The 25,469-nt window shown below is 43.5% G+C and overlaps 1 protein-coding gene across 1 annotated transcript in view; it reads right to left on the reverse strand.

Moving 5' to 3' along the window:
- Window positions 1-25,469, reverse strand: part of GAN (gigaxonin) — a 139,413-nt gene that overhangs the window by 44,479 nt on the left and 69,465 nt on the right. The window contains exons 5-8 of the mRNA XM_033943509.1: window positions 22,841-22,962; window positions 22,333-22,445; window positions 18,512-18,661; window positions 9,598-9,734 (exon numbers count right to left, since the gene is read on the reverse strand). Of these exons, the coding sequence (XP_033799400.1) occupies window positions 9,598-9,734; window positions 18,512-18,661; window positions 22,333-22,445; window positions 22,841-22,962 (522 nt within the window). The remainder of the gene's footprint in view (window positions 1-9,597; window positions 9,735-18,511; window positions 18,662-22,332; window positions 22,446-22,840; window positions 22,963-25,469) is intronic.

Genomic DNA, 25,469 nt, shown 5'->3' on the forward strand with positions numbered 1-25,469 from the left:
ATCCTCTGTGTTCATTTTCTGATTCTAGATCCTCTGTGTTCATTTTCTGATTCTAGATCCTCTGTGTTCATTTTCTGATTCTAGATCCTCTGTGTTCATTTTCTGATTCTAGATCCTCTGTGTTCATTTTCTGATTCTAGATCCTCTGTGTTCATTTTCTGATTCTAGATCCTCTGTGTTCATTTTCTGATTCTAGATCCTCTGTGTTCATCCCACGCTTCTTTGAACTCAGGATGGACATAGGTAATTTTACTGTGATTGGGAGTTAAGAGTTGAAAGCAGCCTCATAAAAGTGGGCCTTTAGCTTAGATTTGAATACCGCTATGCTTACACAGATTTTCTAAATCTCCAAGGCTGCATTTTGAGTGTTTGCAGACGCTTCATTGAGTTGGTGGAGATCTGCATACCCATATGTCCTTGAGGTAATCTACTATAATAAAACCCTAGCCGTGCATGCACACTCTTACCTGCGTGTTCCGTGATCTCTGATCTGTGATCAGTAGGTCCGTGGCCGGCAAGAGTGCGTATGCGAGCTTACAATGGCCCCGCATTCACGGTCTGGCTGGCTCCCTTACTAAAGTATTTCGCGGTGGCGGCTCCTCTTGCATCTGGCTTCCGACGCTGGTGCGCCTCTTGAGAGAAGCTGCCGCCGCGGCTTTAAACAGAAAAATAATATTTTCATGGGAGCCAGCCTTCGGAGAAGCTTTGGACACAGGGCTGGATGCAAGAGGAGCCGCCACCGCGAAAAGCTTTAGTAAGGGAGCCAGCCAGACCGCGAGTGTGGGGCCATTGTAAGCTCGCATACGCACTCTTGCCGGCCATGGATCTACTGATCACAGCTCAGAGATCACGGAACATGCAGGTAAGAGTGCGCATGCGCGGCTAGGGTTTTATTATAGTAGATTACCTCAAGGACATATGGGTATGCAGATCTCCACCAACTCAATGAAGTGTTGTAAGCGCAGATCAGTCGAGGAGCTGCCGCTGCCGGCGGCTTTGAAATTTGGCAAGGGAGCCGGCCAGAAAAGAAAACAAATGCTGCTGCCCTGCTGCACAGGGAATGGGGGACTTCTAAAATGTAAGGTGGCCCGGCCTACCAAAAGCCCCAAGGCTGCATGGTTTGCAGGTAAGGGAGAAGGGTTCCTAATGGACAGTGGGGAAGGTACAAGTAAGGGAGAAGGGCTACTACTGGACAGGGGGCGCAGGGAATGGGGGGTGCTGCTGGACAGGGAGGAGGTAAAAGTAAGGGAGAAGGGCTGCTAGCACCCATTAATGTAACGGGCTAAAAAACTAGTAAGAACATAAGAATTGCCGCTGTTGGGTCCATCGTCCTCAGCAGTCCGCTCCCGCGGTGGCCCGTAGGTCAAAGACCAGTGCCTTGACTGAGTCTAGCCTTACCTGTGTACGTTCTGGTTCAGCAGGAACTTGTCTAACTTTGTCCTGAATCCCTGGAGGGTGTTTTCCCTTATAACAGCCTCCAGAAGAGCGTTCCAGTTTTCTACCACTCTCTGGGTGAACGTTACGTTTGTACGGAATCTATCCCCTTTTAACTTTAGAGACAGCCCTTTAGATCTCTCTACCTTGGAGAGGGTGAACAAGCTGTCCTTATCTACTAAGTCTATCCCCTTCAGTACCTTGAATGTTTTGATCATGTCCCCTCTCAATCTCCTCTGTTCGAGGGAGAAGAGGCCCGGTTTCTCTAATCCTCCGCTGTATGGCAGCTCCTCCAACCCCTTAACCATCTTGGTCGCTCTTCTCTGGACCCTTGGCTCTATAAACTGTAGAGATTGCAATCAAGTGATTTCTTGCCATACTTTGCAGCTTACAATAATGATCTCACATGTCACAAATACTAATTGTGGATTGCCCGTAGGTATTGGTTCACCAGCAGTGCAACCATTTGTGTGAAAGGAACAGATTCTGCATCAGTAATGAAAGGAAAAACTGTTAAGAGCTAGCTGCACTAAACAGGGTCGATAAGACGGTGTAGGTCTGCTCTGATCCGATTTTTGGCTGATTCAAAGAGCTATTGATCCACAAAAAAGTTGCATGCAAATGATTGAGTGGAGGTTCATCATAATCCCCATCTGATCCCGCCGCCGATGAATCTGCAGAGCCGGCAGGGGAAGCCTCGAAGCAGCCTCCTGCCACTCAGCTTTTTGGGGCAGGAAACCTTTTTTTCTTTTTAATGAACACAAAATATAACCTGAAACCTCACTATGTAACATGAAACCAACTACCTTCCAATGTAATGTAACTTCCTGGAAATGTCCAGCCATCTTCAATGTAATGTAACTTCCTGGAAATGTCCAGCCATCTTCAATGTAATGTAACTTTCTGGAAATGTCCAGCCATCTTCAATGTAATGTAACTTTCTGGAAATGTCCAGCCATCTTCAATGTAATGTAACTTCCTGGAAATGTCCAGCCATCTTCAATGTAATGTAACTTCCTGGAAATGTCCAGCCATCTTCAATGTAATGTAACTTCCTGGAAATGTCCAGCCATCTTCAATGTAATGTAACTTCTTGGAAATGTCCAGCCATCTTCAGAAGGGAACAAACGGATGGAGGACAGGACCAGCCAGGAGCCTCCAGGACCCACCAGGACCCACCAGGAGCCGAGGGGAAGGAACCTTGCGGAGAAACCAATCAGGAGAAAGAAGGATTGGAGGACCCAATCATTGACACAGACCTGAGACCCAGGAGGAAGCTGAGGAGAGGAAAATCTGCTATCGTGGTGGGAGACTCAATCTTGAGAGAGGTGGACAGTCACATAGCAGGAGGCAGAGCGGATCGCCTAGTGACATGTCTCCCAGGGGCGAGGACAAAGGATATCTCCGACAGAATCGAGAGAATTATGGAGGGAGCTGAGACAGAGGAAACAGCAGTGATAATCCACGTCGGAACCAATGACGTCAGCAGAAGAAATTTCAACATGACTACACTGACCGAGCAGTTTAAGATCCTGGGGAGGAAGCTGAAGCTGAGGACAGGGAAGATAGCCTTTTCAGAGATCCTGCCAGTACCAAGGGCAGATGCAAAGAGGCAGACCGAGCTGCAAGCAACAAATGGATGGCTGAGGCGATGGTGTGATGAGGAGGGTTTCCTCTTTGTACGGAACTGGTCAACCTTCCTGGGGAAAAATAAGCTCTACAGGAGAGATGGACTGCATTTGAGCACGGCTGGGACGAAGATGCTGGCACAAAACTTCCAGACCTGCATAGACATGGCTTTAAACTGATAACAAGGGGAAAGCCGACAGTCGATCTGACCTCGACACATCGGACCACGGTATCAAACAAGGATACTGAAACAGGAAAGGGCGATAGTGGACTAGAGACAAAATGGGCACTTTATGGATATAAACCCAAAGATGCAGTGCAGGGATCCGAGAGGAAATCAGAGCAAAAGAGTAAGACAAGGAGGAAACAGCTGGAACCAGAGGGCTATCAAAGAACAAAGAAGAGGGCAGAGGACAGGATAGACACACCACAGGAGGCAGACAGTGAGGAGGCAGCCCGTGAGGAGACCAGCAAGGGCATCAAATCAAGAGTAGATCCAAAAGAAAAGGTAACAAACTGGGACTTAAATTGCCTATATACAAATGCTAGGAGCCTAAGGACTAAAATGGGGGAGCTAGAAGTTATAGCCAGAAATAAGGACCTAGACATAATAGGAGTCACAGAGACATGGTGGTCAGAGGACAACAAATGGGATGTGGCCCTGCCAGGGTACAAACTCTACAGGAGGGACAGGGCCCACAAGAAGGGGGGAGGAATAGCACTGTATATAAAGGACTCCATTCCTTCATCCAGAACAGAAACAACAATAAGGGCAGACAGTCTGGAGTCACTATGGGTTAAGCTCACAGGAGGGGAAGGAGCTGACATCAAATTGGGACTGTACTATCGCCCACCAGGACAGCCAGAAGCAAACGACCTGGACCTGGAGGCCGAACTGAGGCAGGTGTGCAAAAGTGGAAGGGTGGTGGTTATGGGGGATTTCAACTATCCGGGAATAGACTGGGACATTGGGCTCTCAAATTGCACGAGAGAAACTAAATTCCTAGAGGCAATAAGGGACTGTTTCATGGAGCAGCTGGTCACGGAACCAACACGAGGGGATGCCACTCTAGACCTAATCCTCAACGGGCTAGAAGGACCCGCAAAGGAAGTGGTGGTAATAGCACCATTAGGGAACAGCGATCACAACATGATCCAATACAAATTAAACATGGGAACATCAAAGGCGAAAAGAACCACAACGACAGCACTCAACTTCAGAAAAGGAAACTACAAAGACATGAGGAAAATGGTGGGAAAAAAGCTCAGCAACAGCCCAGGGAAAGTGAAGACCGTAAAGGAAGCCTGGACACTGCTTAAAGGCACAGTGCTCGAGGCGCAAGACCTGTACATCCCAAGGTTTAGAAAAGGGTGCAAAAAAAATCGAACTAGAAACCCAGCATGGATAACTACTGCAGTTAAAAAGGCGATAAGCAACAAGAAATCATCCTTCAAAAAATGGAAAAAGGAACCAACAAAGGAAAACCAAGAAGAGCACAAAAGACACCAGAAAGAATGCCATCAAGAGGTCAAGAAAGCAAAGAGAGAATATGAGGAAAGACTGGCAGGAGAAGCAAGAAACTTCAAACCCTTCTTCAGGTATGTGAAAGGGAAACAACCAGCCAGAGAGGAAGTGGGACCACTGGACGACGGAGACAGGAAAGGAGCGATAAAGGAGGAAAAAGAGATAGCTGACAGGTTAAACAAATTCTTCTCGTCAGTCTTCACCAGAGAGGATACATCCAATATCCCAGAACCCGAGGTGATTATAAGCGGAGAACACGACGAAAGGCTGGTACAACTAGAGGTAAGCAAAGAGGATGTCCTCAGGCAGATAGACAGACTAAAGAGTGACAAATCACCGGGCCCGGACGGCATCCACCCAAGGGTACTAAAAGAACTGAGAAACGAAATAGCAGAGACACTTCGCCAAATATGTAACCTCTCCCTAAAAACTGGGGAGATTCCAGAGGACTGGAAAATAGCAAATGTCACGCCCATCTTTAAAAAGGGATCAAGGGGTGACCCGGGAAACTACAGGCCTGTGAGCTTGACCTCGGTTCCGGGAAAGATGATGGAAGCAATGGTAAAGGACACAATCTGCGAACACATAGAAAACAATGGACAACTGAAGGCGAGCCAGCATGGCTTCTGCCAGGGAAGGTCATGCCTCACGAACTTGCTGTACTTCTTTGAGGGAATAAACAGCCAGATGGATAAGGGGGAATCCATAGACATCATTTACCTTGACTTCCAAAAAGCCTTCGACAAGGTACCTCACGAACGGCTACTTAAAAAGCTGTGGAACCACGGGGTGCAAGGGGATATCCACCGATGGATCAAACACTGGTTGGCAGGCAGGAAACAGAGGGTTGGAGTAAAGGGCCAATACTCAGACTGGCAATGGGTCACGAGCGGAGTTCCACAGGGGTCGGTGCTGGGACCTCTACTATTCAATATATTTATTAACGATCTGGAGACGGGGACAAAATGTGAGGTTATCAAATTTGCTGATGACACCAAACTCTGCAGCAGGGTTAGAAACACGGAAGACTGTGAAGACCTGCAAAGGGACCTAACGAGATTGGAAGACTGGGCAAAAAAGTGGCAAATGAGTTTTAACGTGGAGAAATGCAAGGTCATGCATGTAGGGAAAAAGAACCCGATGTTCAGCTACAAAATGGGGGGAACACTTCTAGGGGTGAGTAACCTTGAGAGGGACCTGGGGGTGATGGTCGACACATCACTGAAACCATCGGTGCAGTGTGCGACAGCTTCAAAGAAGGCAAACAGAATGCTGGGCATCATCAAAAAAAGGTATCACAACCAGGACGAAGGAAGTCATCATGCCGCTGTATCGCGCAATGGTGCGTCCGCACCTGGAGTACTGTGTTCAATACTGGTCGCCGTACCTAAAGAAGGACATGGCGGTACTAGAGGGAGTGCAGAGGAGAGCGACTAAACTGATAAAAGGTATGGAAAATTTTTCATACGCTGACAGGTTAAAAATGCTGGGACTGTTCTCCCTGGAGAAAAGGAGACTTAGAGGGGACATGATAGAAACCTTCAAAATCCTAAAGGGCATAGAGAAAGTGAATAGGGACAGATTCTTCAAACTGAGGGGAGCCACAAACACTAGGGGCCACTCGGAGAAATTGAAGGGGGATAGGTTTAGAACAAATGCTAGGAAGTTCTTTTTTACCCAGAGGGTGGTGGACACATGGAACGCGCTTCCGGAGGATGTGATAGGCCAGAAATCTGTACAGAGGTTCAAGGAGGGTTTGGATAGGTTCCTGAAGGAAAAGGGGATAGAGGGGTACAGATAGAACTTGAGGTAGGTTAAAGAAATGGTCAGAAACCATTTCACAGGTCGCGGACCTGATGGGCCGCCGCGGGAGCGGACCGCTGGGCAGGATGGACCTCTGGTCTGACCCAGTGGAGGCAACTTCTTATGTTCTTATGTTCTTATTAATGTAATGTAACTGCCTGGGAAATGTCCAGCCATCTTCAATGTAATGTAACTGCCTGGGAAATGTCCAGCCATCTTCAATGTAATGTAACTGCCTGGGAAATGTCCAGCCATCTTCAATGTAATGTAACTTCCTGGAAATGTCCAGCCATCTTCAATGTAATGTAACTTCCTGGAAATGTCCAGCCATCTTCAATGTAATGTAACTGCCTGGGAAATGTCCAGCCATCTTCAATGTAATGTAACTTCCTGGAAATGTCCAGCTATCTTCAATGTAATGTAACTTCTTGGAAATGTCCAGCCATCTTCAATGTAATGTAACTTCCTGGAAATGTCCAGCCATCTTCAATGTAATGTAACTTCTTGGAAATGTCCAGCCATCTTCAATGTAATGTAACTTCCTGGAAATGTCCAGCCATCTTCAATGTAATGTAACTTCCTGGAAATGTCCAGCCATCTTCAATGTAATGTAACTTCCTGGAAATGTCCAGCCATCTTCAATGTAATGTAACTTCCTGGAAATGTCCAGTTATCTTCCAATATAATCCGCTTAGAACTGCAAGGCACAAGCGGAATAGAAATCTGTAATGTAATGTAAGATGTTGGCCATGTGTTGCACACGCACGATATCCGTCTCATTAAAGAAAAGAAAAAAGCCCCCCGCTGCCAGCCCTCCCCAACATCCCCCCTGATGAATCAGCACCAGGGATTGACATCCACCCCCCCACAGCATCAGCGAAAATCAGCAGGAGGGATGTCCACTCCCTCCTGCCAGGCCGTAAACCCCTCCCCCCCCCCCCACGGCTTCATTCTGTTACGCTCTTCTGAGCATCTGGATCAGATCTCCTCAATAATCTATCCATCTTCCTTCAGCACACTCTGCGCCTCAAGGGACAGCTGAGGAACAGACCGGCAACCGCTATGCTTTCTCATTTTACTATAACCAAGAGACTCCTCCCTGAACATATGAATTTTATATTTCCCTCCAAAAGGTAAAGATTCACTGATCTTGAGCTATTTTCTTTTTAAAAGATTACCCCCTAACCCCCCTCCATTATATTCGATTGGCACCTTGGTGGAGCAGGGGTTCAAAATGTTCTTCCTGCAAGTGCATAGGATGGCACATTTTTTGCAGCCTGCTGCAGACATACTTGGGGATTAAAGTTTGGGAGAGAATGGAATTCATTATGTCATATGTATAAAATGGAAAGAGTAATAGCAACACAGCGAGATGTGTGGGAGCCATTAACAAAATTTTTTTTTTTTTGTTTAAATTTTCTTTTATTAAGAAAAGAAGAATACAAAGAAGTAAACCACAATCTGAATACAAAGAACCAGGAACAAATCAAAACACAAGACAAAAGGGTCTACCGCGTGGTTTCTGCGCGGAGACAAAAGATACTCATCAAAAGCCAAGAACAAAGCACCCCCCAAACCCCCCCCAACCCCACCCCTCACCCCCCAAGCACTCCAGTATCAGAAATTCAGAAGAGCACTTCGGGCACCCAGAGACAAATTGTCCCAGACCGGAGCCCAAATCGCTCGGAATTTCCTTCATTGACCAGGGCCACTTTTCTTAGTATCCAAATATTCATACTTCAACAAAGTAAACAGTTCATTTTTCCACATTGTGAGGGTAGGCACCTCAGCCTGTCTCCAGAACAAGAGGATACATTTACGAGGTAACAAAAAAGCCTTCTTCAGCAACAGGGAATTACCCCTAGAAAGTCCCAAAGAGGTAAAGTGATAAAAAAGAAAAACCTTCGCTCCAAGGGGAAGTCGTTTCTTTAAGATCGTCTGTAGATGAAGGCCCACAAAAGACCAGAAGGTTTGTATTCTGTCACAGGACCAAAACACATTAACAAAATTTTGTAATTTCCCTTAATTCTTAAAGTTCATTTTTCAGGGGGGTGGATTTTAAGTATAACATCTTATATAAAGTAATTTAATTACATGTTATGAAGGGGTGGGAAGGGAGGGAGATAAGATTTTATGATTGGTATTATTGCTGAATATTAAGTGGTATTCTCAATGTGCAAATGTGTTTATGTATTATCACACTTAGGGCTCCTTTTATCAAGGTGCGCTACGGAGGTTAGCGCGTTGGACATTTCATCACGCGTGAACCCCCGCGGAAAGCCAAAAACCCAACGCCTTGTCAATGGAGGCGTTAGCAACTAGCGCGGCAGATGGTTGAACGCGCGGTATTCCGCGCGTTAACCGCTTACTGCACCTTGATAAAAGGAGCCCTTATTGTACGTATAAAAATGAATAAAGATTTACAAAAAAAAAGATGTGCTCTGAATTCAGGAGTTTAGGACTGACAACTGACTGACTTTTTCTGGATGTGACAGATTTTTACATTAGTGTCTATAAGTTAGAAGAATGGCCAACATATCTAGACTTTTTTGGGCGATCAAAACTATTGGCTGATCTCTACTTAAGTGGACACACAACACACATTGCATAAAAGTTATGTTTTTTTCCACTTGGACAAAAAAGGCACTACGGCCCATATTCTATAAACGACGCTGGCATCCTACTGACGCAAAACTTAAGCAGTCAAGCTATTTAAAATCCCCCTTAAAATCATTTAGAACGAAAAATGAAGATGCCTCGATTGCGTTTATGGTGGTGCCTAAGGCCAAAGTAGGTATGACTAATGGTGAAAACGACCTTAGGCATCCTTAGGTGCCGCCATAGACAAGATTCATGCCAAGCATAGGAGTTGGAAATGTAGGCCTCGAAAACCCTGGCCTACATTTTCAGCGCCTTTGTTTGAGATGGCCTTGTTTCCACAAATGGTGCAACTGAGTGACTGAAACGCGATCAGCGATTGTCTTTTAGGCGGCCACCAATACCGGCACCATTTGTAGAATCCAGCCTTACATGTGCCTTTCCTACTATAAAATTACCCTCCATATTAAAACGTTTGAAATTTGGAACAGTATCTTTTTGGTTCAGCGTCCAAATTCTGAAAGAAAAACGTCATATTGAAGTCAGGTGCTTTGGGGATCCATGCCTTGTCCCTGTGGACTGGCACTCACCGTTACTCCTGCACTCACCGTCTCTCTTTCAAAGGACAGATAGCTGTCCACTGCTGTGTCTTCGGGTCATAGCACTCAACAGATTCAAACAGCTTCCCGTATGAGCCTCCACCCATTGCATAGATCTTCTTCTTCATAGCTGCATAGCAGCCAATCTGAAAAAATACAATAAAGAATTTAATTTGAGTATTTATTATCCACTTAACTAAGCCAGGGTTACATTACATTACATGTTTATATTTCTCCTACATCAACTTTGGTTTGAGATGGATTAAAGGACTAAGAGACAGCCTAAAATACATGGAATTGCAAAATAATCATTATATACAGTAATAACATAATATTCGCCGAGTGTGTCATATACTGTGCCAAGTTGGTGGTGGAAATGATTAGACTCTTATTCTGGGTATTGAAACCAAAACAAGCTTACTTTTCTTTGATTCCAAGGACAATATGTCTCATTCAAAACAAAAGGTCTCAGTATAATCTGTATAATCTGAAGTTTTCTAGAAAAACTAAATAAATATACCCTATACTTATTAGCTGGGACAAAATTCAACCTTTTTTGTAATACAGTGGTACCTTGGATTGCAAGTATAATTCGTTCCAGAAACATGCTTGTAATCCAAAACGTTTGTATATCAAAGCAACTTTCCCCATAGCAAGTAATGGAAACTCGGACGATTCGTTCCACATCCCAAACACTCTGTAGATTAATTACTATTAGCAACGCCTCCACTGCTGCCTCAGACCTATCCGCGTGGCTCCTCCAGTTCTCTCAGGGAGGACTCTGCCACTCTTTGCTGCCTCTCCAGGTCTCTCTCCCACGGAGGACCCCCAGCGCCTGGCCTCTTCGTCGCTCTCTGCAGAGCCCACAGTCCTCGAGCGTGGAAGAAACCCAGCTGCACATTTCAGTGGCAGATACTGAGAGCTCTGGGGTGTCCCTTCCTTTCACTTCTCTTTCCGCTTGGCTGCTGGGGCTCCACAAAGCCCAGTGCACTAACCTCTATTCTTACGCTAATGCTTGAGAGCGCCTGGACTTGCAGTGAGTACGACTTTGCTCTAACCTATTCCTATAAAGAGCAAGTGAATCTATTTAAATCAAAGCAGGATGCCAGCCTGCTGAAAATTTAACACCCGATCCCCTTTTTAGAAAGGAATTGCTCCCTCACTCCTGCCATTGCATCCATGCCGTCGTACGCGCTCCACCCCCTTTTGATTGCACTTCCTGTTTCCGGAGGAGCTGGATGCGGCTTGGGCAAGGCGGTGGTGCCGGCGTGAGTTGGTGGTGTCCGCTGGAGGTAAGGGTTTGGGGGTGGGCCTTGCTCGCTTATCAAGTTACTCGTTTTGCGAGTTAAAACTTGCTCGAGTGTTTTGCTCAAAACACTCGCAAACCACGGTTTGACTGTATTTTGTTCTGTATTTCACACAAGGATATATGTGTGAAATTAAAAACTGGAATATCTGTTGTTGCTATCTTTGCTGATATTGATGGCGATTATCTCCCCGCCCCTGTTCCATGGTTGGTATGCACTGCCTCTGCCTCTCCATGCCCTGTTTGTGGTGAATGAGGTCTTATTGTTTTTATGGCCCTGAGTCATATCCTGTCTAAAAAAAAAAGCAGGTGAATCATCATTCTCAATGAAATCATGATTCTTGATAAGATCGTGGGCAGGACTGCTTAAAAGGTAAAGTATACGGATCACCAGAATCACTCCCGATTCTTTTCCTACCATGTTCTTCATTATTAATATAAGTTTTTAAATTATTAGATTCATTATCAATGGCTCTTCTCCAATTATGATTCCGATTGGACATTTTGGCCCTGATTCTGCAAAGTGCTCCCGATTGTAGGCAGCTGTAGGCGTCCTACAATCTGTCTAATCAGTGAATCTGAAGGCACTTTAAAAAATAAAAAAAAAATGCTCCCCAGGCAGGCCGCCTATATTGAAGGCGCCTCCAGGGAGCCTAGAGAGGCCCGCAAGCCGCCTAAGGCTAGGGGTAGCCTTAAGCGAACCTAGGCGGCCCTACGCGTCTCCCTAGCAGAACGGGAGACACTTACAATGTAGGCTAGCGAAATGCTGGCCTACATGGTAAGTAGACGCGGCCGCTGTACCTAATCGCGGCAAGGATCTACCTGCCGTAATTAGTATAGTGGCCTTGGCTAGGGCCGCAAAAGTCTTCCCTCCCCACAGCGATCGTGGCAGGAGGGTGCCCAACCCCTCCTGCCGACCCCCTACCCCAGAACCCCCCCTTGACCTTACCAGCAAGTTGGACCGGACAGCTCCTCACACATCCGGCCAGCAGGCCCGCCTCTGTCCAAATGAGGTGGGCCTGCCCCTCCCCTGCCCAACCCACAGGATCCTAGGACCTTATTGGTCCAGGCACCTAAGGCCCCTTCCCCTATAGGAGGGGCCTTAGGCGCCTCTACATTTCTAGCTGTTTTCTGATAGAAATCTAGCTGTATATAATTTGTCCTGTCTTCTCAAAAGTTCTTGCTTTAGAACAGGGGTATATAGATCCGTTTCTATAATCTGCCTCATCTCTTTGAAATTTTTTGTTTTTAATCTCCTTGATGTCATGTTTAAACTCATCTGAACATTTACTGACACCAGATAAAATTACTTTAAAATCTTTTCATCTTCTTTAAAAACAAATAATTTCTCATTTAATATCACTTTTTGCTTTGGTTGTTTCAGCCAATAAGATCATTAAATCCAGCAAACATTTGTTTAAAAACGGCACACCATTTATCTAAAAATGTTTGATTGTTTAAAAATATGAGGTATTTTTTCACACATAAACCTCAGGTAATTCTCCTGGAACGACAATAATTAATTAATCCTATAAAATGTTGTTTGTTTTGTATAATCATTTTTTTGGGTGTATACCATCTGGTGCCATTTCTCTTCTAAAGAAGTTTATGCATATGCTTGATTCATCTCTGGAGATATAGGTGCTTGCATTAATTTCTGTCAGTGTTCTTCAGAGTAACTCAATATATCATCCCAAGGTTGGAAGGACATCTTGAATCCAAATCACCAGACACAACCAAAAAAAGGAGTCATGTTCCATACGTTGAAGAATAAAAGCAAATAGCAGGGACAAGATGCCTCTACCCAGAATCCAAAGTATAGAGAAGTATTTATTGTTTATATCTCCTGCAAAGTCATGCTCTTTACATACAAAAATCATTCAGTTTGACATGGCCAGTGTTTCAACACCCAAATGGTGTCTTCATCGGGCGTCTATGGTAAAACAAACAATATATACGTATTCCATTGACGGCCCAAAATATATTTTTCTGTATTCTTAATTTCTATTATTCCATTCTTGGTGTTTTATATATACATATATATAAAACACCAAGAATGGAATAATAGAAATAAAAATACAGAAAAATATATTTAAAAAAAATTACATCATTTGGGCCGTCAATGAATCAATAAATATTATATAAAAATCATTTTAAAAAACATATATAACCAATCATCATATAAACATTTTTAACTATTAAATTATACATACCTTTGCAGATGACATTCAACTGTACCTACCACTAGGAGAAACCTGCGACGCTCACATTTCAAAACTCATGAATTGCCTCTCGGAAATCAAAAACTGGATGTCCATCAACAAAATTACAACTAAACTCCTCCAAGACGGAACTCCTTTGGATTCCACGCAGAACACTGCGATCATGCCTGTCCTTCGCTGCACTGGGACTCAACTACCATAACTGCAAAGGACTAAGCACGCAGCCTAGGAATATTCCTTAACTGCAACCTATTGCTTTCCAACCTTGTCTCTCAGGTGGTATCCTCATTTTAATACCTATAACAACTCTAAAAAAATAAGGAACTACTTTTCAGAGTCTGACTTCACCCAACTACTCTATGCTCTAGTACTCTCCCACATGAATTACTGAAATGCGCTATTCAACAGTCTCACGGCGAAGAACATACATCTCCAGCATGCACAAAACGCAGTTATCAGGTTTCTAAAAAAGACCTCCATGCCCGCGACCCTGTCTCCCAGGCTCTAGAATTGACTCATAACATAACATTATACTTATAGACCGCGTTACCAAAAAGTTCTACGCAGTTTACAAAAAATTATAAACATTAAACATAATCGCATATTTGAATGAGTCAGCTAGTCAGGTATTTGGAGAAAAGATAGGTTTTTAGCTGTTTTCTAAAATGTCTGTAAATTATTAGAAAACCATGTAGGACTCTCATATGATACTATATTATTTGGTACAGCAATGAGAACTCAGAGTCCGATTTCTGCAAATAATAATAAATTATTATTAATATTGACAGGGGTCGCCATGCAACAAATTACTCAAAATTGGAAAGACTATACTAAATTAAATTACACATTTTGGTGGAATTCAGTTTGCCATATATATAAGATGGAAAAGATGATTGCGTTACAACAAGGGAATATTCATAATTTTAAAAAAATATGGGGACCATTGGCTAGTTACTCTAATGATCAGATATCTTAGCACATGGATAGAATATATAGGGGGTTAGGGAGGGTAATTTATTTTATTTGGATATAGGAATATTGACAAAAAGGGAGATATTTATTTTATATTATAAGAGTATTTGAATGTAATTCAAGTGTTATGAAATAATTGCCTTTTAATATGTATTTTTACTTGATGTAAGGAATGAAAAGGAATAAATATTTACAAAAAAAAATAAAATAAAATGTCTGTAAGAAACAGCTGTGAGCAACAATGATCGAAATTCTTTTTCATGAGAAGCTGCCTGAGATGTTAAAGAGTAATTTAGAAATTTCTTGCTTTTACAACCTTACTGGCTGCCCGTAGCAGTGCGCATCGGCGGCAAAGAAGGCAAACAGGATGTTGGGCATGATAAAGAAGGGAATCATGAGTAGATCGGCGGACGTCATAATGTCGCTTTACAGAGCAATGGTCAGACCACACCTGGAGTAATGTGTCCAGCACTGGTCTCCCTACCTAAAGAAGGATGTGAGCCTGCTGGAGAGGGTGCAGAGGCGAGCTACGAAGCTAGTAGAAGGTATGGAAAATTTGAGCTACAAAGAACGCCTCAGAAAACTGGGCTTATTCACCCTTGAGAAGAGAAGACTGCGAGGGGATATGATAGAGACTTATAAAATAATAAAAGGATTCGACAAAATAGAACGAGAAGCATCGTTATTCACGTTGTCAAACGTGAATCAGACAAGAGGCCATGGACTGAAGTTGAGAGGCGACAGGCTCAGGACAAATACCAGGAAGTTCTGTTTCACACAGCGTGTGCTGGACACTTGGAATGCTCTCCCGGAGGACCACCATTCTGGGTTTCAAGGGCAAGTTGGATGCACACCTTCTTGCAAATCACATTGATGGATATGGATAAATAGGTCTTCATCGGGGAACACCTGGCTTGGCCTCCGCTTGTGCAGGTCACCGGACTGGATGGACCAAAGGTCTAATTCGGTGAAGGCGTTTCTTATGTTCTTATGTGTCTTCAAGGGCATGATGCTAGCGTTCAAATTCTTGCATGACATGGCGCCGGGCTTTTGTGACGGCTAAGCTTCCTCCATATGTGCCTAACAGGTCTCTCTGCTCCCAGGATGAAATACGCCTCAAAACGCCCCCTGGTCATGTCATTCAACTGCAAACTGCCAAATGACGTTCCTACTCCCACGTCATATCGAGCCACTGGAAATCGACTGCCCTCGTAGATCAGATCCCTTGAAGGACTCCTCAACTTTAGGAAAGCAATAAAAACATACCTCTTCACCTAACTCCACTGCCCTTGACTGATGAATTGCAAAGAAATGTATATTGGTACCAGATCCCAGTACGTGTCATGTTAGTAAAACTTGTATTACAAAATCTATGTAACTATGGCAAATTTAACCTGTAAACTATCTATGCGTGTCAAGTTTGGATAAAACTTGTACTGTAAGGATAGCTATGGTAAATTGTAACCTGTAAACTGTATATTATGTATATTAGTATTAGACCCCTAGTATATGTCAAGTTAGGATAAAAAGTTGCATCGTAAACTTGCACTGAAATTATGGTAAATCCAGTGCAAATGTATTTATTCATTTATTAGCCCGTCCTCCCAAAGGAGTCCAGAATGGGTTACAAGAGTACATTCACAGTACAAGCAAGACAAACTTTGGTGGGAAATACAAACATAGTGGGCACTGAGGTACAAATTTCAGCTTTTACAGTATAGTCATAACATAAGATTTGGAGATGCAGACTTACCCCCCACCCCCCTATTACGAAACTGCGATAGCAGTTTCTAGCACAGAGCCACACTGAATGGCCTGCAATGCTCTCGAAGCTCATAGGAACTCTATGAGCGTCAGGAGCAGCGCGGGCCATTCAGCGTGGTTCACCGTGCTAAAAACTGCTATCGCAGTTTCATAGAAGAGGGGGTTAGTGGACAGAGGGTGTTTTAAAATTTCAGCATTTTCCAACAGACATATGGTGGTTTAAATTACATCATTTACCGACTGGACTTAGCCTAACATAAAGGTAGAATGGCTGTATATTATGTATGTTTAACCTGTAACCTGTTCTGAGCTCTTTGGGGAAAATGGGATAGAAAATGAAATGAATGAATGAAGCTACCTGAAGAATGTATTAATTAGTCCAATAAAATTATATTTTCTTAGTTTCCATTTTTCGGTTTATTTCTATTTGTTAATTTGTAAAGTGGCGACTGATATTTGTCATTTTTTCAAATTTACATCTGATATCTTTATATCTTGCATCACTGTTTCTGATTTTGTGGTGTCGCACTGTATGCAGAGCCTGGCTTCTTGGCGGTTCAGTTTAACTTTTGTCTACATATTACTAAGTTTGTGATATTTTATTCCATACTGGGCGGGGATTTATCTCTGTTGTGTGTGTACGAAAGAGACATTGTTTTCTGTCAGCACTGACTGTGCAGGATTGATCTGTACTAATCTGGCTTGTTGTTTAGTTTTTACAATGAGTATATTGATGTTCTAGTGCTCACTGCAGTGTTTAAAATACTGCCTTTTCTTAGGTGCACCCTTGTTGTGTGACTTACTAAAAATATATTTTTTATATAGAACATAGGGTGTTAAAAAATATGATTAGACCCATGTGTCATATATGCTAGGTACACCACTGTAGTACAGTACTCCCCCGAAGTTTGCGGGGGTTGCGTTCCCAGAGCACCCTCGAACTTCGATAAACCACAAATATTGGATGCGGTTTAGAAGTGGGGTTCGGAGGTGGGAGAGGTGCTGAAGGGGTGGCGGCGGGTGTTGCTAGTGTCAATGCGGGCAGTGGCGCTTGCAGATCGGGGGGGAGGGAGGTCGGAGGATGCGCACAGTGGAGTCCAGGGTCCCTGAAGAGGCGGTCAGAAAAAACTGCAAATGACTTAGTCCGCGAATCGCGAATTCGCAGGGGTAAACTGTATATCAATCGTGGGCACTGAATAGCGCACTTAGGCACGCCAAACGTTGATCTATCTTAAAAGTGCATGCCGAAATTCTGGAATGCCAATGTGGCTTTGAGGGTGCTCCAGGGCCACAACCCAGTCAAACTTTCAAGATTTCCACAATGAATATGCAATAGATTGATCTGCAAACAATAAAAGCAACTCATGCAAATCAATCTTATGCATATTCATTGTAAAAAAATAATCTTGAAAACCCAACTGGGTTGTGGCCCTCAAGGACCGTGGTCACTCACCCCGGCTATAACTACTTGGACATGCCCTGAATTTCTTATAGAACTGATGCTAAGCCTGTCCTGTTGTGGTACAGTAGACTCTCAGTTAACTGGCACCCATGGGAATCGATAGATACCGGATAAATGTAGTTTCTGGTTGCTTGAGAGTTACTATTAAAAATAGGCCTAATAATAAGCCACACCGGTTAGAGCTTTGGATTCTTGCCTAGAAATCGCTAAGAAGAAAAAATAAAAAAAATTTAAATTGAATCAGGTTGGGCAGATTGGATGGACCATTCGGGTCTTTATCTGCCGTCATCTACTATGTTACTATGTTACCATAAACTGTAACCAGAAAAAGCGTGGGTGTACTCAGGTGTGGCGTGCAAAGTTTACACGTATATTTCCATCAGAAATTGATTTTATTTTCATTTTTATTTAAAGTATTACAGTATTTCTTAGATTTTTTTTGATGGTTGCTTGAGTTCCAGTTAACAGTGTACTGTACTTATATTTTGGCAGCAAATTATAGAATTACCCCCTTGTAGTGTAGACAAAAGACACCTCCCTCCATTCTAGAGATTATTTTGAATTTAGTTCATGCCTTTTCCAGTTGTATCTCAAGGTGCCAAGTCCCCTCTGGGGACAGAAAAATACCTAATTTTATACCCAAGGCAATTGAGGGCTAAGGGCTTGTCCAAGACCACAAGCAGCAGATAAGGCTTCCTCGGTTCTCAGTTCACCATGTCAACCATTAGGGAAAACTGATGCAATGAATTTAGACTGCACACATTTTGTTCTTTAGAATAGTTACCGTTCTTCCATTTCTTTTGGCTGAAAATGAAGGTACACATTCACATAGAAACATGATGGCAGATAAAGGCCAAATGGTCCATCCAGAGCATCCACTATCTCCTCCTCTCCCTATTGGCTAAGGCTCTTAACATTTGCATCTCCTCTTCCTACAGGCTAAGGTTCTTTACACCTGCATTGTGAGGTCATAGAGCTTTATGATTATAGAAACATAGAAACATGATGGCAGATAAAGGCCAAATGGCCCATCCAGTCTGCCCATCCGCAGTAACCATTATCTCTTCCTCTCTCTGAGAGATCTCGTGTGACTATCCTCAAGTTCTGCAAGCCTACTAAATACAATATTAATGTTTCAGTTTTCTACATCTGTTGAGCGGGGAATCTCTTCCTATCGGATTACTGGGGGGTTCTTACCTTTCTAACCATGGTCAGGTCTGGCTCCTTGCTCCAGGATTTGGAACAAATATTGTATGATTCCATGGAGATCAGCTCCCTGTCATTATCTTCTCCTCCCAGAGCATAGATCACACCATCGATCTCCACCATCCCAAAGCTATACCGTTCCTACCGAAGACACAATGAATGTTAGCAACAACCTACATGGATCAGCCCACTGGTTCACCAGCAGCACTAAGCAAAGGCCTAGGCCCAACTTCAGCATGCCAATGGAGGAAAAAAAAAAAAAACCAACCAAATCCAAAAATGTATTATGCCATGAGAAGAAGCAGAAACCATCGATTCTGAAGAGGAAAGACAGGATGTCAAGGAACCAGGCTGAGCAGGTGGAATCATCATTTCATTATTCCTGTAGTCACAAATTTAAAGGAGATAGCCTGGATGCTCCGAAATCCACATCTCCCAAATCAATCCCCAGGCATTCTATCCCCATCTAATCGAGTCTCAGCCCCCTTTTGCCAGCTGGCACTCTGAAACATGCAATGTGCTGGAGTCTTGCAAATTATCAGACAAACTTTTCAGAGTTGAATGCCACTCTCCTCTAGTTAGGGGGTGCTGGAGAAGAGGCCCAGTCTAAATAGATGAGCAAGTGCACAGACCAAGGGTGGGGAACTATGGTCCATGAAGGTCAAATGTCAGTTGCATTTTCAAGAGTTCTGCGATGAATATACATGAGATTGATTTGCACGTACTGCTTTGGTTGCATGCAAAGAGGAATTACGCATATGCATTGTAGAAATCTTGAAAACCCAACTGGGTTAAGGACAGAGATGAGTAGGGGGAAGGGGGCAGGTTCTGTTTTGAGTCAGGAGCATGGTGAGAGAGAAGATGTTGCTCTTTGGCCATAACAAAATTACCAGCGGCGGGCCCAAGACAAAAAAAACAAAACAAAACTCAGATCCCTAGTGCTATGTGCTGCCAGGAGAAAGACTTAACTAATTCCTGGGCCATACACTGTGTCTTACACCGATTGGGGCTGCAGATGCTACAGAAGCAGTGTTCACCACCATGGAATTTGAGGGGAGGGGGCATAACAGGAAAGGAGCCACAGCCTTCAAGCAACAGCATCAACTTGTGGCCACGCTAAAGATTCATAATTACAGGGTCATGGCAGGGAATATAAACTTGGGAGGGGGGTGGGGGTGGCAGAAGGGAACCTAGGTACTAGAGAATGACACGGGGACACATTTTTCTCTGTCCCTGTGGGAACTCATTTTCCCTTCCCGGCAAATTCTTTTCCTGCCCCATCCCTCCAAGCTCTGTCCTCAAATGCTTTAAAATCATAAGTGTTTGAGGCTTCTGTGGTAAAGGCAGAGCTTACAGGAATGGGGCAGGGACAGCGACATAACTCACAGGGCCGGGACGGGGAAAAATCTGTCCTCGTGTCATTCTCTACCAGGTACTTAAAAATGAAAGTTTACGATGCCTTAGTCCAACTGAGACTGGTTCTAAGTTGAAATTCAGAAAAAGCAACAAACATCTGAGCCAAGAAAAGAAAGCAACCCAATCCTCTTTTCTCCATTTTAAAAAGAGACCAAACGCTACAAAAATGGCCATCAGTTTAAGAGAGCCAGCTAAAAAGGCGAGCCAATGGGGCATGTAGTCAGGATGCCAAAAACCTGCCTCACTGGCTCATCCCTTCACAGCAGCAGGAGGATATTTCTTTGCTCCCACTGCAAATGTGAAACTTCTCTCTCTTATTTTACATCCCTCATAATTCTTTAGCCCAGTACTGGACCAAGAACCATGCAAAAGGGCTTCTTCTGAACCTAGAACACGGAGCTTGAGTATAGAATACCAGAAGAAGCTACTATGTTACGTTAATCAGGTTTTCTATTCCGCCTTTACCTATTCAGCTCAGGGTTGGATTACATTACAAGAGGTTGGGCCACTTACCCAGAGAGTTACAATGGACAGTTTGGCACGGACTTTCAATATGGTTACTAGTACTGGTGGATCAGTACAACTACTAATGCAGTTAGGTTGTAGTTACAAATGCAAGTAGGTCAATGTTGGCTCTTTTTGTCCCAGCAGTTGCATTAGACAGTTTAGAAATGGGTTTTTGACAATTTTCATTCAGTTACTTCAGGGTTGGCTCCTTATCTTGGTACAGAAATGCTTTTAAAAGTTTTCTGAACCCGAGACAGTGGTTACAAGTGTAAGTGGTAGCTGGTTCCAGTATTTTGTTAATTAATATTGGATGGATAGGGTAATCTATCTGGTAGGCTATGTGTTGCGCTTCAGCGATGTTCAGGATTCCTCCCCCTGTCCTTCTTGAAGGGTTGTAAATCCCAATTCTGCAACATATTTAACTATGGCTAATGTGGAGTACAGAAGACCAAACTCGGAAATCAAACAAGGGTCCTTCTACACAGCAGTGCTCGATCTGCCACTAAGACCCAGGCACAGACATCAAGAAATTCCAACATATGCTCCAAAAAAATACACTAGGGCTTATTTTCAGGGGAAGTCTTATTATTTTTCATGTGCAACAATCATCTCTCCCTTCCTCTCTTCCACACCAATTCTTCTTCTTTCCTTTCTCCCCCCCCCCACCATGTACAGCATCTTTCCTCACATCCCCCTGTGCAGCAGAACCTCGCCGACCCTCCCACACAACTTGATTTTGTTTTGTTCAACAAACCTATTGAAAAAAATATAGCAGTTCTGATGGGTATCAGATGGGAAGGATGTGAAGTTACCACCAAAATTTATCTTACAATTGAGGCAACCGTTAGAAGAATCAAAACCATTACTATCTTGCTTCTCCTTTTCAGGATATACCCTGTTTCCCTGAAAATAAGCGCTACCCCAAAAATCTAGCATGAGTTTTAAAGATGCTCCTAATATAAGCCCTACCCCAAAAATAAGCTTAAGATCAACCCCCAAAGCCCCTCCCCCCAGAATGTTCCCAACACTCCCCGACTCCAACCCTGTCCGTTTTGCCATAAAAAACGGACTCATCGATTCAGCAACCCCCCACCCTGGTGAAACCTGACATACTGCCATTCTTAGGCTTTCTTTTTTTTTGTATAAATATTTTTTATTCTTTTTTTTTAAATTCTTACATCAAGTGAAATACATGTAATACATTCAATTATACAAAAAAACACTTGAAATTATCATTAAATTTTCTTAGGCTTTCTAAAGCAGTGGCGACGGCAGTGCTCTTAACTGGTTGCTTCACGGCCTTCCCTCTGCCACGTCACTGATATCATCATGTGATGCGGCAAAGGGAAGGCCCTAGCGGGGAATGCTGCAAAACAGTCTGTTCAGAGTGCCGCCGCCGCTGTTTTTGGAGGCTTCGGAGTGGAGGTATGTCTGTCTCACGGTGGGAGGGTTGGCGGGGTTCTGCTGCACAGGAGGATGGAAGGAAAGATGCTGCACAGGGGGGGAGGGAGAAAGGAAAGAAGAAGAATTGGTGTGGAAGAGAGGGAGAGATGATTGTTGCATATTAAAAAAAATAAGACTTCCCCTGAAAATAAGCCGTAATGTATTTTTTGGACCCAAAATGAATATAAGACACTGTCTTTTTTCCGGGGCAACACGGTAAGTACACTGGAGTGCTGTCAACAGCCCTATGAATCTATCTTACTCTGATTTATCTAATATCTAAACCCACAACTGCACTGAAACGCAAGGGAACACAGAGATTGAAAGAGAAAGGTAGGACGACTAAAGAATGGGAACAGAGCGTTATTCAGACAGAATTGCAAGCAGGCAATTTCTCTTTTAGTTCTTTTGTGTGTGTTTCTTGAGCCCACCCCCGGTCACCTTACCTCATCCATGGGAGGCAACGGACTCCAGGAGTTGGTGTCGGGATCATACTTCTCACCGGAGCTGAGAGAATCCTTGTTGTCATCCTGGCCCCCAAGAACAAACAGGAAGCCTTCTGCAATACACAAAAAAAGTTTAAGAAACACGATTTGAACAGTTACTATTACTAGTCTAGTACTGGTAACATAGCCATGCAGCAAAGAGATGCGTTAGTGGCTGTTTTGGCCATAATTTCCTGTTCCATGATATCGACAATATGACTAACTTGGTAGTCAGAAAAATCTCCAGCACTGATTAATTGTTCTGAATGATCAGACAAGCCTGGGGATATCTGACAGCGTGTTAGAATCGGCCTTTATTTTTGTTTGTTTCGCACAGTACCTAAACTCGGAAGAATAAACCATACGTTTGCTTAAGCTAAAGCACAGAGATCCCCTGAAGTTGCTGGAGTGAGGGAGGAGAAGGCATAAACAACACCGGCTGTAATTATGAAACATGCCGTTTGGGTACCTGCTGATAGAACTCCATGATTAATTCTCGGTATACTCAGTGGAGCCAGGTCTATCCAGAGCTGTCTGTTGGGGTCATACAGGGGACACATGCAACGCATAGCTGCTGTTGGCTTCCGGGAACTAAATTGGGAAGAAGCAGCCTGTGTCAGTTTCACATTTTACATTCCAGCACCACCACAGTACGCAGGTCAGAAAGTTCAAATTTAACCTGTTTTGTGTCCATTTTCTGAAAACTAACCTATAAGAACACCAACACAGCTGGGTGAGATGAGCACAAAGTTTTGAACTATCAAAGTGCAAAAGTGCAAAGTGCAAAAGTGCAAGGGTATAAAATGATCTGTACCGTGTATATACTCAAATATAAAGTGGGATTTTGGGGCATAAAAATGGGGGGGTCCCAGATTTATTGCAGTCCGCCACCAGGCTCTGCGTCCTGTCTCCTCTCCCTGTCCTCGTACCTCCTCTGCTGATCCCTGGTGGTCCAGAGGTGCAGCGGGCAGAAGCGAGCTTTCCATGCTCTTGCCCCGCTGCTAACCCGGTCGATGGTGGCTGACTCAAGGTCAGGTTTCTTTGGCTGCTGCGCGGCACTGAGCAGCTTCCTGGCTGGCCAACTAGCACCAATACCCAGATATTTAGCGCTTGCTGGCATCTGGATACCACGTGCTGAATATCCAGGTGCCGATATTAAGCCTAACTTTATCCGGTTAGCGATCTTAATAATTAATTTTATCTGGATTATCTCCAGTTCCACCCAAGCATAGATAGTGCTGAGGTGGTCAGAGGAAATATCCAGTGGCAATGGGACTAAATATCTATGAAGTTGCCACATCCTTGTCCCACCCTAAACACAACCAGGTCATACTCCCTTGCCATTTTTGTTTTCAATTCCTTTCCTGATTATTCTTAATATTCTATTGGCTTTTTTAGTCACTGCCGCACACTGAGCAGAGGATTTCAACATATCATATCATCAATGATGATACCTAGATCCTTTTCCTGGGCAGTGGCTCCTAAAATGGAACCTTCCATTATGTAGCTATAGCTGAGTAGAGAATGACACGGTGACAGAATTCATTACTGTTCCCAATCCCTGCGGATAACCGAGTGAAACCATCTCCGTGTCATTTTTTATATAGAGAGGGTAGAATCAGGGTATGAATGGGCCCAGCCACTGACCCTCAAACCCTGCATTGAAGAATGCTGGTGTAGAAGGACCGAGATTGAGATAGACACTAAAGAATGACACCGAATGGTTTCTTGCAGGTATGAGAATGGTGATGAATTTTACCCACATGCATCACTTTGCACCTGTTCACATTACACATCATCTGCTATTTGTTATTCAGTCTCCTAGACTCACAAGGTCCTCTTGCAATTCTTCACAATCCTTTTGAGATTGAACAACTTTGTGCTGTCAGCATATTTAATCTCACTACTTATTCCCATCTCTAGATCATTTACAAATATGTTTAAAAAACAGGAGGTTCCATCACAGACTCTTGACGAACCTGCTGTACTTCTTCGACAGAGTAAACAAGGGTTTTGTAGTACCCCTCCTGATGAAGCCAACTGGTGAAACCTGGGTTGGGGGGGGTCGGTGAACATGCATTTTGTGCAGTTGTGGTGAATAAGGATGTACCCGGAGTAGCTGTAAAGACCACAGTACCACCTTACTAAGATAAGTAGTTTTTGTTCCTAGTTCAGGAGCTGTGGATGCAGTTAAGATCTAATGTTATATGTAATGGTGGGAGAGACTGTGAACAAGCAATGATGGTCTCTTTACACAGCTTCTCCGTGATATTTCACTGGGATCTAGTTGTGGGTCTGAGCGTTCACTATTAAGCATACATTATACTGTGTGTTCATTCTACATATAAAGAGATTTACAGATTTGGTATGGATGACTAATTAAAGCAGTGTTATTATTATCACCCTTTTGTGATTATAATTCTCTCTCATAATAAGTTTAATAAGTATTCACACTTTGAATATAACTAAAAATGTTTTTTAACTATCGGCCTCTCTTACAAAGCTGTGCTAGCGGCTGCCACGCGACAACAGCCCCGAAGCCCTTTAAATCTCTATGGGTTTCGGGGCCGCTAGCACGGCTTTGTAAAAGAGGCCGTATGTGTTCTTGCCTCCAACACAATCTACTTTTCAAGGTCTGTTTGCCTTCCTCTTCTAAAGACAAATGCTCTCAGGAGCATGGGGACAGGATAAGACATCATAATCAAGAGTTTCAGAAGAAATTAATATTAAATCAACATGGCAGGAAACCGCTGTGTGCAACAGTAAAAACTGTACCAAAATAAAAGCCCATAATATCTTCATATGAAATGAAATAACTAAAAACCTTCCAAACTCGATATCAGCTCCTTCCAAAACAGTAATAGAAAATCATACACTGCTTTCATAAATCAAAAAAAGGCAGCCCTATCATCAGCTAGAAAGATTTTAAAGTAGCTATCTGTGCAACACAGCCCATGGAGATTATGGAAAGAAAGGAGAAAACAGTACCATATGCCTGGTGAGGAATAGTGGATCGTGGCCAATAGGGGGCGATGTCTATGGGACGGTAATGGAATGGACGTTAGGACATGAGTGGTGCAGTATCTTGTGGAGTTTTT

Source organism: Geotrypetes seraphini, chromosome 4, assembly GCF_902459505.1.
Source record: "Geotrypetes seraphini chromosome 4, aGeoSer1.1, whole genome shotgun sequence".
Lineage (NCBI taxonomy): Eukaryota > Metazoa > Chordata > Amphibia > Gymnophiona > Dermophiidae > Geotrypetes > Geotrypetes seraphini.